Source organism: Pecten maximus, chromosome 15, assembly GCF_902652985.1.
Source record: "Pecten maximus chromosome 15, xPecMax1.1, whole genome shotgun sequence".
NCBI classification, from domain to species: domain Eukaryota; kingdom Metazoa; phylum Mollusca; class Bivalvia; order Pectinida; family Pectinidae; genus Pecten; species Pecten maximus.
The window spans coordinates 21,477,967-21,494,567 of NC_047029.1; the positions used below are offsets into that span (position 1 = coordinate 21,477,967).

At 36.4% G+C, this 16,601-nt stretch overlaps 1 protein-coding gene across 4 annotated transcripts in view; it reads right to left on the reverse strand.

Annotated features, from left to right (window-relative positions):
* LOC117344348 (secretin receptor-like) overlaps positions 1–16,601 on the reverse strand; it is a 118,965-nt gene that overhangs the window by 64,542 nt on the left and 37,822 nt on the right. The window contains exon 1 of one of the 4 annotated variants that reach the window (XM_033907090.1): positions 3,148–3,809. The exons of the other annotated variants lie outside the window; for them this stretch is intronic. Within the exon in view, the coding sequence (XP_033762981.1) occupies positions 3,148–3,204 (57 nt within the window). The 5' untranslated portion in view covers positions 3,205–3,809. Of the gene's footprint in view, positions 1–3,147; positions 3,810–16,601 lie in introns of those variants that run through there. 4 annotated transcript variants of the gene reach the window in all.

Sequence of the window (16,601 nt, forward strand, 5' to 3'; positions counted from 1 at the left end):
TAACTAACGGTGAGATAATTACCCTTCTACCCACTAACTAACGGTGAGATAATCACCCTTCTACCCACTAACTAACAGTGGGATAATCACCCTTCTACCCACTAACTAACAGTGAGATAATTACCCTTCTACCCACTAACTAACGGTGAGATAATTACCCTTCTACCCACTAACTAACGGTGAGATAATTACCCTTCTACCCACTAACTAACAGTGAGATAATTACCCTTCTACCCACTAACTAACAGTGGATAATTACCCTTCTACACTAACTAACAGTGGATAATTACCCTTCTACCCACTAACTAACGTGGATAATTACCCTTCTACCCACTAACTAACAGTGAGATAATTACCCTTCTACCCACTAACTAACGGTGAGATAATTACCCTTCTACCCACTAACTAACGGTGAGATAATTACCCTTCTACCCACTAACTAACAGTGAGATAATTACCCTTCTACCCACTAACTAACAGTGAGATAATTACCCTTCTACCCACTAACTAACAGTGAGATAATTACCCTTCTACCCACTAACTAACAGTGAGATAATTACCCTTCTACCCACTAACTAACGGTGAGATAATTACCCTTCTACCCACTAACTAACAGTGGGATAATTACCCTTCTACCCACTAACTAACAGTGAGATAATTACCCTTCTACCCACTAACTAACAGTGAGATAATTACCCTTCTACCCACTAACTAACAGTGAGATAATTACCCTTCTACCCACTAACTAACGGTGAGATAATTACCCTTCTACCCACTAACTAACAGTGAGATAATTACCCTTCTACCCACTAACTAACAGTGAGATAATTACCCTTCCTACCCACTAACTAACAGTGCTGAGGATAATTACCCCTTCTACCCACTAACTAACAGTGAGATAATTACCCCTTCTACCCACTAACAGTGAGATAATACCCCTTCTACCCACTAACTAACCGGTGAGATAATTACCTTCTACCCACTAACTAAGTGAGATAATTACCCTTCTACCCACTAACTAATGTGAGATAATTACCCCTTCTACCACTAACTAACAGTGAGTATAATTACCCTTCTACCCCACTAACTAACAGTGAGATAATACCCTTACCCACAACTAACAGTGAGATAATTACCTTCTACCCACTAACTAACAGTGAGATAATTACCCTTCTACCCACTAACTAAGAGTGAGATAATTACCCTTCTAACCACTAAACTAACAGTGAGATAATACCCTTCTACCACTAACTAACATGGTGGATAATTACCCTTCTACCCACTAACTAACAGTAAGATAATTACCCTTCTACCCACTAACTAACGGTGAGATAATTACCCTTCTACCCACTAACTAACGGTGAGATAATTACCCTTCTACCCACTAACAGTGAGATAATTACCCTTCTACCCACTAACTAACAGTGAGATAATTACCCTTCTACCCACTAACTAACAGTGAGATAATTACCCTTCTACCCACTAACTAACGGTGAGATAATTACCCTTCTACCCACTAACTAACAGTGAGATAATTACCCTTCTACCCACTAACTAACGGTGAGATAATTACCCTTCTACCCACTAACTAACAGTGGTATAATTACCCTTCTACCCACTAACTAACAGTGAGATAATTACCCTTCTACCCACTAACAGTGAGATAATTACCCTCCTACCCACTAACTAACGGTGAGATAATTACCCTTCTACCCACTAACTAACAGTGAGATAATTACCCTTCTACCCACTAACTAACGGTGAGATAATTACCATTCTACCCACTAACTAACAGTGAGATAATTACCCTTCTACCCACTAACTAACAGTGTGATAATTACCCTTCTACCAACGTGAGAATTACCTTCTACCCACTAACTAACGGTGAGATAATTACCATTCTACCCACTAACTAACAGTGAGATAATTACCCTTCTACCCACTAACTAACAGTGTGATAATTACCCTTCTACTCACTAACTAACAGTGTGATAATTACCCTTCTACCCACTAACTAACGGTGAGATAATTACCCTTCTACCCACTAACTAACTATCTCCCTTGATAATCCACAGGTATGTTATAACACATCATACCATTTTTAAAGTAATATCCGTACTTTGATAACAGTGACGGTAGGATAGATTATGAAAGCCATGCGTTTAAAGCCAGTAGTATAATGAACCTTCGTCTAGGACGATATGACTATTCATTATCAATACCATAGATAATATTTATCTGCAAGAAAACAGTACACCCTAGGATAGCAAGTCCACCTTCCTTCTGTGTTATCAATGAATAACGTCTTACCTTAGACTCCATGGCGTACAATTGTGTATATACCTGGTTGTATGGGCGAGACTATATAACCGTGAGTGTTTAAAATCATGGGGATATATTTTGTGCATACATGAATAGAATTGCATGAAAATTATATTCTCTTAAATGAATTTAGAATAGACATTGTCGCTTATAAGAACTCGAAACTTAACTACGATACCAGGTAAAAACCGAAACATCACAATATGAATGACATATTTAACAATGTAAGCAGACATATTAAACTTGTTGAATTATTTACGTTTTAATCATGCGACTGCCATGATAACAAGTGAATTAGTCCAAAAGCATATTGAATCACAAATTACCACGTAAAACTAAAAACTAGACAAGATATCAACATGCGACAGTTCTCATAAAACAAAATCTAAGTTATTCAGATTTCTTACAAAATCAAACACTGAGAAATGAATTGTGATTTTTACATAGGGAAATGACGCTGAGAACTTAATCATGATCCTTATCTTCTTTATTATTTTTTAATTAATTATCTCTATTAAGTTGGTAGTTAAGAAAGCCACACGTTATTGTGTAGAAAACAGGCCTGACATTGTATATAGTATGATATCAAGGTCAAATTATATGCATCCCTTTACAACACATACTTCGTCTTAGTACTCATGCCTACAGCTTACTCACACACTAGTGGTATCTAAAATATATACACTTACTTGACATCATATATAAGATAAAAGACGTATTCAGGTCAAACTGTTGTCCCGATACCACGTCAGGGTTGATATATGTAAAGGAGATCTACCTCCTGATGTGATACTTAAGTTATAGATAAAACAACAGAAAACAAACCTTTACGTCAAATATTTCGTACGTTGTCCACTTCTTTATCTTCGGATAGGTGAGCATTTTAAAGTCAGATCCAATCAAAATATCACCGCGGTAAAATGCACAGATGATTCTGTTAGTTCCAGTTTAACATGCTTCCGATGCTGTGAGATGCTGACATTGATACATGTTTCCTGGGTAGTGTAACATGGACATGTATTGTCATCACAGCCTGTTGATCATGTATATAATGTGTGTAATACACATATATATGTTTTACGATAGTACGAGTAAGGAAGTGTCAGTTCTCGTCAGAAAGTGACTACGCCGATAACCTTCTGCTGAACACTGCTACGTAATGTAGCGAATACACGATATCTGTAGCGAACTGGATATCTCAAATCTCATGCATAGTATCTGGGCATTTCATACGCACCTATTTTTAAGTTGTGACTATGTAAACTTCTGATGTAAACTTCCAATATATCGTTTATATATACATATATATCTTAATACAAAGCTAGGACAATTCAAGCATATACCAGAAAAAGGTGGTTATGTAACAGTTCTATCCACCAATCGAAACACACGTGCTTTACGGTATCCAATGAAGCACAGCAAGCTTATGAATTCTCGGTCGTGAACCTGATGACCATAAGTCAATATTCTGTTTACAACCAAAATATTTCATCTCGATAAAACGGAATTGTTCCCACTTAATCGAAAGTTATTCAGGCGATGCATGATCTGGACGCAGTGTTCACAGACAATATAAATAATTATGCATTGGCGATACTGATCCAAACCAATTTTCTTTACATATAAATATGCATTCATATGCATATCTATACTAAACGCATACCTCAATCCAGTCTATATCCACATACACTGTGCTGTTCCTATGTAGTGTCCACCGTGGCTTGCGTTGTTACACCGCTCGCTGATTAGCAATGTCACGGAAGCAATTTGTAACAATATCTGGTGACAGTTTGAGATGTTCCATCAACACGCCGTCCTACTTGGTTCAGTCATGTGTGTAAACCTTCACGCGCTTTCCGCAACAGTGATTAGGCACACGTTCATGTTGGGGATAACAAACTATAGATAGGAAAGGTTCTGTGAAATATCACTTAACTATGACCTATTAAGCATTTATCGGAGAGGAAGATGATTTCTAACGTTCTTGAGAGTCTTCTGAGACGAATAATGAATTGAGTTTCCCTTTTCTTGATTTCACCGTTGTTATATAAACTATACGAATTACATACACCACAATGGCCTTACACCTATGACGTCCTAATTGAGCACGTCAAAGTTAACGACCCACAAACTGATGGGCGGCCATCTTTAATTGACGGGTCACTGCAATGTTCATTTCTGACGTGATTAACATGAAGTGATATGAGTAGTATGTTAGAAAGGCTGCTAGCCTTTATTCAAGGCGAATCAAAGATACATGTCAAAATATAGACGACATATCACTTTTATCATGTCAGGGCATCAGACTGTTTATCGCTGCGACATCGAAGCATTTTTAAGGATGTCGATTCGGGGCAGTTGCAGCAGCCGATATTTCTGATAAGGCAATTTGGCGAAACAGACAGCATTTGATCCCAAACCCAGGCACCACTCAGCTATTTGATCGTCACGTTAAAAGAATTTTACATGGCAAGCTATTTCGAGGAAACAAGGGCCTATTCTCAATTTTGATGACGATCTTTTGCTTAAACAATATTGATTTCAAAGCTAACAATATCTGTTCTGGATTGAATCGATAAAGGAATGAAACGGGTTTTTTCTGCAAGCTGGATGATATTTTGAATCATTCACATAGGTACAATTTAGTATGGGATTAGAAATGAACGGCTCCAAGGATTGTACCAAAGACACGAATGGTATTAGGACCTTTCAATACCAATAGAGACGTCGATAACGTAGAGCCAAAAAGGAATTAAACTGCATCATAAAGCTTTTTTGTCCTTCTTGGAATCATCAATGATATTTAAGAGGCGACTAAAGTAGGTCGAAAGAAATATCAAAATCGAGATGAGGAGGTGTATCCAATTATTCAATAAATTTCATAATTTTCAATATTGGATTTCAAGCACGTCAAGTACACGTGAGTGAGTCAAAGCATGGCATAATGGTAAAGGAAAACTTCGGGGACTTAAGTCCGCCAACAGTGTTCTCCACCCGAAATCTCAAAAGATTGTACAAAAGACACACACGATTCTTGATATTTATAATATTTCACGGGCTAATATTTCACGGTTGTTCTAGTCGGTAGTAGCTCTCGGACATTAAATTTCGCGCAACCACGCCTTTTGCAGTAAACCCTTTCATGCATTCGTGTGTACATATGAATATATTTTGGGTATTTATTTTATATTCAATGACCGCGAATTTAGCGAAATTAAATATCTCACGAATATTACCAACCATACAGTATCAGCACCTTTTCATGTCAAGTACATTTTCTATTTGGAACATTTGGCTCCAACTCGCCGTCTGTCATCGGTCACGTTTAATTATGTACTACAGACAGAGGATGTCAGCTTATGATTATCTTTAAAAAGTTCAAGTGGGAATGGAAGTCGAAATTGATAGGACGAAACACCAATAAATATCAACGGTTTATCGTTGATTGGTTGTAACTATGATATCCGGCAGTAAATGAATCAATTAATACGGTCCGTATCAGGTGTACCAACCGTTTTGTTTCCCACGGACTAGACTTAGGTAAACAGAAAATTAGTAGGAGTGCATCTCCGAGGTGTTAATGGCCAGTAATACGACCAGTGTCTGATCATCTAACCCATCTCATTATTAATATAGCGGATACTGTCTGGAATATTCGAGCTAGCATATCCGATTAAGATCACCATCGGAAGCAGAAATCAATATGTCTTTTATCTAGTGACAATAAAACATATATACAATGTTTTATTTGCAGACAAAAGCAATAAGAATGGTCTTTAAAAAAGTAATAAAACCAGTGTTGGTGTGGCTTCTCCAGACGCAATTATGTTGATGCCCTTAACAAAAATTACGGATTAAATAGATTAATTGTATATATATGTATACTTATGTAATTAAATAAAATCACAAACCATAAAATCATAAGCGATTTCGCTTCTTTTTAGGATAAGCTATTCTATCAGATCTTAGTAGCAAAGGAAATTACTGGTATTTCGTTTTAAATTCATTTTGCCCAATACAATTCAATACAGAGGGAACGTATATCGGTTTTTTTTCTCATTGTACTTACTAATGCATGTATGCGAAACGCCATATCACTTGTTTATCTGATTTTTATGAGTCTTTCATTTCATTTCATTTCATTTTCGTCTTAACTTTCCATGTTTCTAAGCATATCGTCACTTGTTAGTGCTAGAAGGACTGAACAGCTGTACAAAGCAAATCAATCCATTACCCAGCATGTACTAATGTGTTCATATATAAAAGGACTATCTCATCGTTACTGGTAAGAATCTGAATGATTATGTTCCTGCTAATGATGTGTTTTAGCAGAACACTCGCCACGTCTGAACATTGGAAAGCATTCTCAGACGTGCTACCCAAGGTCGAGTCGGCTCAATTTTTGACTACAAACGCTACCTACAGTATATCAGATAAAAGAGACATCTTTGCCTTTTGCAGAATAATACAGATATTTCGTGGTGAAGTTGTCACAGGACGATGTTTTATTGTAACATCTTATCCTGGTTTCAATATCAAGTGTTCAGTACGATTTGCTTAAAGGGGCATTCTTTCGTTTGAATGAAGTTAAGGTCATCAAAATTGAACTTACTAGAAATATGTATTTTTTCCAAGTAGTAAAAGTTATAATCTTTACATTAATAAAGCAGTTTTACTCTAACGATAAACCAAAGTTCTTCGGGAATTGAGTCCTGAAATATCTTAATTCGACCCGAAGTATTACTAATTACCGAAAAGACATACAGTATTTGTATACAATAAGTCCTTTTCTTGTACATTTTTCGGCATTAATTTCATTACGTGTAGGCACAAACACTCATATAATCATCGTTCAGACATATTTCATCAATATAAATTGTGAATGTGTCCGAAAGGAGGAATGTCCCTTTAAATCCGAATTACGACATAGAAGATAGGCTGACCTGGGCCTTCATGCCCTCGTGCGAAAAGGTTATACACGACAAGACAAGGGAAATATGTTAAACGTGTCTATCTGGTTGTTTGTTACAATATGACGTCATTACGCGAAGAAGGAATTTAGTAAACATGCTGTTAGAATGTCCTTGTAACGGACGATTAGTTTCTGAACAGATGGAACAAGGAAGATTCGAGGAAAGAGATTTTTTCTATGGTGTTTGTACAGAAAGATACATCATATTAAAACCGAATTATGCCGCCACAGGCCATGACATAACGGAGAAGCAAAATATATCAAAGCAATGGCTGTTGTTTTATGTAATCATTTGTTTTTACTGTTGAAACAAATACACACAACAAATTTGGATTTAGAGATACAAAGGGCAGTGCCAAACCAAATTGTAATTATTGCATTGTACTGAATGGAACGCAAATATGCTATCGAGGGAATAGTTTTCATTGTCACAATTAAGAAAATCATCCTGCTACTTAACCTTTCTTATAACACACATAACATAAACACTTGTTTGATAAAATCTAGTGGATCTGTACGCATTATTATCTATAGCTTCAAACTGTGTTGCTGAATTATAAAAAAAAAACCCAGCAGATTTAAAAGATTATAGAAATGTGAACTTATTTTGGATTTGGAGTTCATGAACATTTCACTTTAATTGGAATCTGTGATATACTTTTGCAATGTTTGGTGGAATCTCAGTTTATGACACCGATAAAAGATATGACTCACAATCAAGAAAGTGCCAGATAGCTACTTTTCAAATGATTTTGTCTTTTTATGTTTTCACTGGTTTCAATAGCAGAGAGTGTTGCTTTTCTCGAGGAAACTGCTTTTCAACGTTTTCAAAACAGTAAAACACTGATTTAATTAATTAGAAATGCCCGATACCAAATCAATAAGCATGGGAATGGATTGGTTTACACTATACAGAAGTACCACCGAATCACTATATTAAACATAAGTAAACGTGTGTCCGTAATAAAGGATTGTAATAAGCTATCAAGAGCGACAGACAGATCGATAAATACGACTTTGTTCAGCTGGATAGCATCGTGCTGTCTGTGTCGTATCAGCAGACATTCATCTATTGACGTATTGGTCCTGTGGATCAATGTGACGTCATTAGACACTCTCTCAAACCCAATTAACAAATGATCAATTGAAGAAAATGTGGTATCACGAAGGTTAAACCGGGGTGGTCATGTGTGGTCATCATCATCACCATCATCATCATCATCATCATCATCATCATCAATAATGCTTTTTATGAAATAATATGTCATAGAGACATGTCTTTTAATTTCATCATCGTCTTAAATTTCTATTTTTAATTTTGAGGCTGTGTCATGACTTGAATTTGGTCTACAAAAGAAAATGTTTATCTTTCTGGAAAACCTTTGCTTATTCTCATCGCCCAGTTATGTATGCTAATTTAATCTATTTCATTTACACAACCGTTCTTATATCACCCTGGCTGTTGCGAGGTCATTAAACCCCTAAAAAGAATTTGCACAAATTTTCTAACAAAATTAGACGACAATTACTTAATACATCCATTAAAACAGTTCGGTTATATAAACGGTAAAAGTCACTCGAGTCTCTCCCAATCTATCATCAAACGTGTGTCCTCCTCCAGAGACATGCAGCATGACTACACTATCTTACGATCCTCAATTCCACGAATGCCCTAACGCTGTCAACTGTTTCAAATATGGCTACAAGGAAGTAACTTTGCAGGCATTATTTTCACTTTGATTATGACAATGGGATGTGAAAGATTAGTATCATAATCCGAACATACATTTTCATACGCGCAGGTTCGTCTTCGAAGTACTGATGCCAAATTCCAAAAGGGTGCTCAACAATACAATACCTCAGAAAAAAATGTTGTACAAGGCACACATAGACACTTTTCTTTGTGACATTTGTATGATATGAAGAGTCGTATAACGAGGTAGAGATAATTCAATACAGAGGGGTAGTCGACATAGTGGTGAACTTTTGATATTATGTTGTATCTGACAGAGATAGCAGGCCAACAACCAGAGAAGGTTACACATGGAGAAACAGTTCGATATGTGTAAATGGAAGATAGGCTCTGGAATAAAAACGGAAATGATAAGGATTATTGTTATTACAAATAGCGTAGCAGAATAATTTTTTATTCATTCGTGAAATAACACAGAATAATAACCACAGATTAGTTCCCGATAGACACATCCCAACTCTCTCTTGATAGAGATTGCAACTGTATCTCTGCCTCGGAATCTGATTCACTCTATTGGCAAATATCACTACAGAAAAAAAATCGTAGTTTGAACCATTAACATTTCTGGATATGATTTCAAAGTATAAATTTTAAAGATGCATCGAGAGAAAAATAATATTTCTGGCGGTTTATATTGTTTTGTCAACAGCGCTTGACCTCATCAATACGTTGCTTAACTCTTTGTCTCATCTATCAATTATTTTTCGGCTTCATCCCATCATTGATCCAAAATAGGTTGCTGACAATTGAGTACGAATCTATATGAAACATCGACATACGTTTGACCTGTAGATGACGCCAAGCTCGTATTTCCATAAGATACACACAGCTGTCTGTGTTGATGTAATTAGAATTTAATGATACTACTAAAGATTCGATAAGCTCCATCTACGATCTAGCGCTAATCAGAGTGCCATCCTCCTGGTACGGGATAATAATGCTAGGATTGGTTTAGATCAACACAGATGCACCGTTCAGTCCGAAAGGCTTTTGGCCTCTGTATGTTGTCATTCCGTCCACATTAATGATATCAAGGTACAGTTTTGTATTTGGATATGCTATACAGTGAATTATTTTTGCTGGTATGATATTTTCGCTAACTCGGAGGTCATATACGTAATCGCGAAAAGTTTATCCATGAAAAAATATGACCAGCGTAAATTCGCAAAACTGTCAACGCAATCGCTATATCGGTATCGCAATGAAACATTATTTAACTAAATTATCATGGGATACGATCCTCTGAAATTAGAAATTGCCATATCTCCTAATCACGAAATTAAGACTTAAGTTTCTTATAGAGAATTCAAGTTATATGATTCCCTTACGCTAAAGAACATTGATTAAACAAGGATATGGCTCTGTATGTGGAAATCATGAGATACTTTGCTGACTTTGATAGTATTATGAGAGACGGACAAAACTGTCCTGGTTGTTTATTCTGATATTCGCTATATGACGACTTTATTTCCTAAATAACCTTTGATCTACACAGATCCGGAATGCGGTACATTGATCATTAAACGCATGTCTGTTTATCAAAGAAGATCTGAGGCGGTGTAAAATCCCGTATAATCTACAATCAAAACTAGCTGACCGCCAAAGGCGTCTCTCCTCTACATGGTAGAGCGGTCAAAAGGTGGACACAAGTTGACCAACGATATAAAACACGGATGTTATCTTGTCCGGTGTGATATCGAAGCTATTGGTCATAACAACAAGTCTTTGAAGAGTAATTGTCATTTATATTATGTGAGGTTGTCGATTCCATGATCGATTCAAAACTTGTAGGGACGGGCAACGGAATTGCATGTGACAATGTCTATTTTTACAATTTCAGAATAATTGCTACTATTTACATCATTTACACCATAACACAATAACATATATAATAGAAATCATGTACAAAAATGTATTGCGTTCAAGCTACAAGTCACCCGTACATGAAAAATGATAAATTGCGAGTTTGGAAAGCAATAATATGAATCCTGAATATACTTTCGTAATACCAAGTTTGTTATTTGAGGGAAAAGGGAAAACAAATGATTCAGAATGGTTTTGGAATAACAAAATGATTTGAACATTATAATAAAAAAATCAATAAACAGGCAAACAATCAACAATAGACACTTGGAGAATGGGAGAATAATGTGATGTTAAAAGTTTTTTTTAGTTTTTTTTTCTTTTTTTTTTGGGGGGGGGGGGGGGTTGTTTTTGTGTATTTGGTTTTTTTTTTAATTTGATTTTTTTTGGTTTTTGCTTTTTGTTTTGCTTTTGTGTTTTTTGTTTTGTCTTTGTCTTTGTTTTTGTTTTATTTGTAAACATGGATAAACGTTCTCAGCCATAGTCATCCATGTACAAGTTTAAAGCTGAATAAAAAAAACCATTACAAAGAGTAAGGAGAAACATTAAAGGATAAAGAACCAAAGTACTTCAAAGGTCCGGCAGATCAGTGTTGGTAACGTCAATGTTCCCTTAATAGGGGATCATGTGGAAACTCTCTGCTGGCAACCAACATCTAGGGAGAGGGTTTAAATAGGCATTATCTGTTGCCCAATACCCATTGATTTCATTCAATAAAATCTTTGTGAAATGAAAACTTGTAGGTGCCTTTCACAAATGGCATGCTTTGTTGGAAAACAGCAAGACCTTTTATTGTGTTCTTAACAGGAGACGGCGAAGAAGCCATCTGTGATCCTGCAAGGGTAACTCTCAAACGTTTGATCTTCAAAAAAAATTCAAACGTGTCAATATTATGAACATGTGCTGTAATAGTCTTTCAATGTTTCACATAAGGCTTACAATTGTTAGGCAAACATTACGAGTTAGCCGCAACAGACGCGATAAACTAGTTCATCTGTATATACTAGAACAAAGGAGGACCAAACAGACATCATATCAATTTATATTATAATCACATTAAGTCGGTATGGGAGATTGGGACGTTTATCTTACAGCCTAGATTCACCTCCAGCCAATATAAGCATGACCTTTTTGGTGCAGATTCAGTTACTTTTATCCTTTGGTTCTGGCTGTCAGATATATGGGTCAAAATTGACGTGCAGCTGTGCCCCTAAACTTAGACAAGATTTGCATATGTAACATAACTACTTCACGATTTCCATAGAAAGTGGTCATTCTGATTCGTCCAGGTGCCCTGAGATATTCCGTAGGGATTTTATTTTTGAAGAAGTGATTAGTTTTGATCTTGTGTCCTTGATTAATCGTAGATTTACGATTCTTGAATATCTGTGTATTTCTAAACCTCTCTGACCGTGCCGATCTTCGAACAAGCGACCTTTCACTCTCTAGGCAAACATTTCCGCTTACCTGAGCTATTAGGGCGACCTATACTCTCTTCACTTTTACAAATCTCATTGCAAATCTTTCATTTAGTTAAGGAAATATTAGTTTTGTTTGTTCATATTTCTTGGTTTTCTTTCCAGTCATTCAAGCGTTTTATTGATGTTGACTATATATCTCTGCATTTACTTATATGATAGGTCTTTGTATATGATTGGCTGTATGCATCAATTGTTCAATATTGACATCACATCTTGCTGGCGTCACATGCATTATGATGTCACAATAAGAACGAGCATTCAAATAAACAAAATGTCATGACTATTGCGTTATTGTAGCTCAGTAGGAAATACGCTAAAACGAGCTACGAAATTTTCAAACTTGTCCCGAAAATCTCATGTGATATTGGTGTCTACATTGGGGAAACATGATAAGAGTGTTCGGCTATCTTTTTGTATCATTGTTTTAATATTCCAATAAATATACTTCCTGTTGTAAACTTATGCTTTCGATGCCAAATCATGGTTCAGCTATTTGAAAGTACTGTTGGTATGCCCATTTAGGTATGCGCTAAAATTAAAGTGCCCCAGAATAGATACTTTTACAGTATATTGCACAAACATTCCTGAATAACATGGGCTGTCATGTTTATTATTGTGTATTTGATTGACCATTTTGATGAGCGCGGTCTCGTGAGCACTTAAATGACAGTTTTCATAAGACGAGACACGTGATCGACTGGCAGAGTTGTCCATGGGAATACCCTTCAGACATACATCTTACGGAATTATGTATCGCAAATCACATCTCGTAACTAGAAGACAGATCTTCTCGAGTTTACGATTTAATACTGGAGACCTGCTATATCCCGCCAAGGATAGATTGTGTCGGGTTTCACATTTACACGACAGATAAATCGCATGCAGACGTGTTAACAGATAATGAGGATGAGGGGTTATTATAAAGTATTATCTCACGTGAACATGACGTCCTCGGAATTGCAGTATGACATGTGATTTCGCTTATGTCTAAGATTAATGAGCATACTGGTGTTAGTTTCGTAAAAAGGCAATGACAAAGCATTTGAAGCATATTGGTGTTAGTTTCGTAAAAGGGCAATGTCAAAACATTTGAAGAGATAGCAAACGACAATTTATCGTGCCGTCATCAAAGACCATAAGAGATCCACTACGATGTAACCAGTGGAAAACAGCTATATCAGCATTAAACTGATTTTAATATTAATATGGTGTCTATGGTCGATGTATATGTCAGAGCTTTACAAGGAAACATATCATATTGCGTGCTGGCGGCAGTTTGTCTGCAGTGATGCTCTCATAGAGTGCAAATATATCGTGGCTTCGCAACCCTAATGTAAATATATCACGTTAAACGTCTATCTCGGTGTCCCCCGACACACCTAGTGGAGTTTATCCTTTGGCTTTAACTGCTTACGAATTCTTGATGCCCCACTCCGTAAACTAATATTCTGACGCCATCCGTATGACGTTGATTGGACTTTCAAGGAAAGCTTGCAGTGATGTCACGCCTACTAAATGAACTCTTACGTTAGTGCCACTCTCAACAGAACCCTCAAGTAGGAGATATCTTCAGCTGAACTATTTCGTTGATGCCACCCTAAACTCTTGATGTTACCTTCGCAAGAACTGCTTGAATGATGCACAATCTTAGGAACTCTAATCTTGTTATCGCACTCAACACAATGCATCTATATAGTATTGGAATTGTGCTACCTACACCGATGATGCTGAAGTCAAAGTCATCAAAATTTTAACGTTGATGCCAAATTCATGAGAATCTTAATGTTGATGCCAAAGTCATAAGAATTTAAACGTTAATAGTCCCTTCCCCCAATGAGAATCTCGACGTTGATGCTACCCTAATAATACGTTTATCAACGATGTCACCCAAGGGGCATGTTTACGTAATGTCGACGCCTCCTGCCGAAAGAACTTCAATGTTGATGTCATCCTAAGCATAACTTGAGTCATGCCTTTGTCTGTTTTGTCTGAGTTTTTTTTCCTACTGCCATGTTTGCTTGGCTTTATCGACACAAACTGTAGGTGACGTGACCAGGGGTCTGTGACTAGGATAATGACAATGAAACCATATGTTGTTATGACCGTCGCCGTCAGATATTCCATGACACGACGCTGAATAAAAGCACATTGTTTTCCTGTATACACTGTAAACAATAAATAAGCTAGGCATTACAGACGCGTAATCCATTTTTGAACGCAAACCTTTCAATACTTGGTGTCTCTGTAACTCTCCCGAGGCAGTTGTTTTATAAGGTCTATATGATAGTTAAGTCTTGTAAACAAATCAGCTAGCGCTCCTCGTTGTCAATAAGGAATAATCCCCACCCTTTGCACGTGATTCTAATAGACAGGTTATCGTACAGGATGACAAATATGTTGATAATGGCCACTAGCTACAGACGAATGACCTTCACCTTTTCTGCTTTCGTACTGTGTGACTCAAATCTCCTTTTCAAAAGAGTTCTTTCGTAAGAAACGAAGATTATTAAACATATAACAACTATGACATATTGCATTATGATTACATATGTATTATTATGATATACTATAAAACGACACTTCAACATTCCAATTCAAATTTATTGATAATTGTAATGTAAAAAATGTGTGTTGAAACAGTTCGGCACGTTGAAACATGTTTCCAACAAAAGGTTACATCCGGGACGGGCATGCAAGTTTGATTCGGATAATTTGCGATTACTATTCATTCTACGCGACAAAAGCAAGTATTAAACATGTCGGGGTCCTTGCATGGTAACAATGATTTTGATTCATTGTTTGCACGGGATGTATTGTCTTCGCTACAGTCTGCAATATGTTAGAAACTCCAATAGAAGAATCATTTACGAAAGAAAAAGAAGGTTAAAAGAGTTATAAAGAGGACAGCATATCAACTTCAGTTACCTTAATGTTCCTATAGCGCAACCAACTTTATTGAGTTATTTTACTGAAACATGTTATCGAAGACACCCAGCAGGACACCCCACCCGGTCATGTTATTCAAACAATGTCCATTTAGAAGTAGACCCCAAAAAAGCCTCGATTCCCCAGGGGCCACTTTTATTCGCCTGCTATAATTACGAGATAATAACCAAAAAAACTGTCTGTGGCTTAATGACAATTTTTGTGTGTGTGTATGTGTGTGTGTGTTTTTATGTAAATTATGTAATGAAAACATACGATTTGTGTTCCATAAATATTTCATATATTCATAAATAAACTTCTTTATCGCAACATCTTGGCAAATCCCTCTCAATTGTTGGAATCAAACATTCACTGCTTCAATGAAAAATGTTCACCCCAAATAACCCAAACGGATTAAGACATTCTGTGTCAGTAAAAAGTAGAGTTGATTTAGATTTCGTCTGGAAATACAATACGATCTTATATCAAGCTCCAAAGTGTGCAATTCTGTTTTCATCTTAGAAAGAGACGTTTGCCAATGCTAGGCTGCGAGAAATGTCGTCTGCTTAATGAGTTCAATCTTTGTTTCAAACTGCAATGAAAAACAATATGTTTCTTGTGATACCCAGTTTCTTCATTCTGTCTGTGAAACTGCTGATAGAATTTTCAAGATAACCTTGCCATGTCACGAGAAAAATATATAGAAGTTATCACAGCGCTTTGTGTTGAAAGCGTGACAATTTGCCAAAACATGATATGTCGTTGAGGGAGCTCAAATACTTCAAGTTTCATGCCGAGACAAATTTTGCAAAAAATGTGCAATTCGTTTATTGACAAATAAAGATGAAATGGAATTCGTATTGACCGACTCCCTGATGTGATATTTGTTGTGTGGTTGGAATTAGATAGCTGCTGGTAAATGCTTCAATGGGTCTGGCATTTGAAAATATCCAATCAATTCAAGGACATGTTGTTGTTTTGGCAAAACTTTAATAAGTAGCATAAGAAACTACTTTTGTCTCCGATGTTTTAATTAGATAGACACCTTTTGAGTTAAACTGATTCAGAATCGGTTTCTTGATTAGTTTCCGATTCCAAGGTTTAGCTAGCTGCCCTAACTTCCGGTTTACGTAATCAACACTGAGTCTGATTTAATTCATTATCTGTGGCCAAAATCGCGGCTCTGAGAAACAACAATATGATACGTGATACCTGCTGAATTGTTTCTCAATGGGAATAAAAAGCAAATTACGCGGAAATAATTGTGATATTAATAATATTTCCG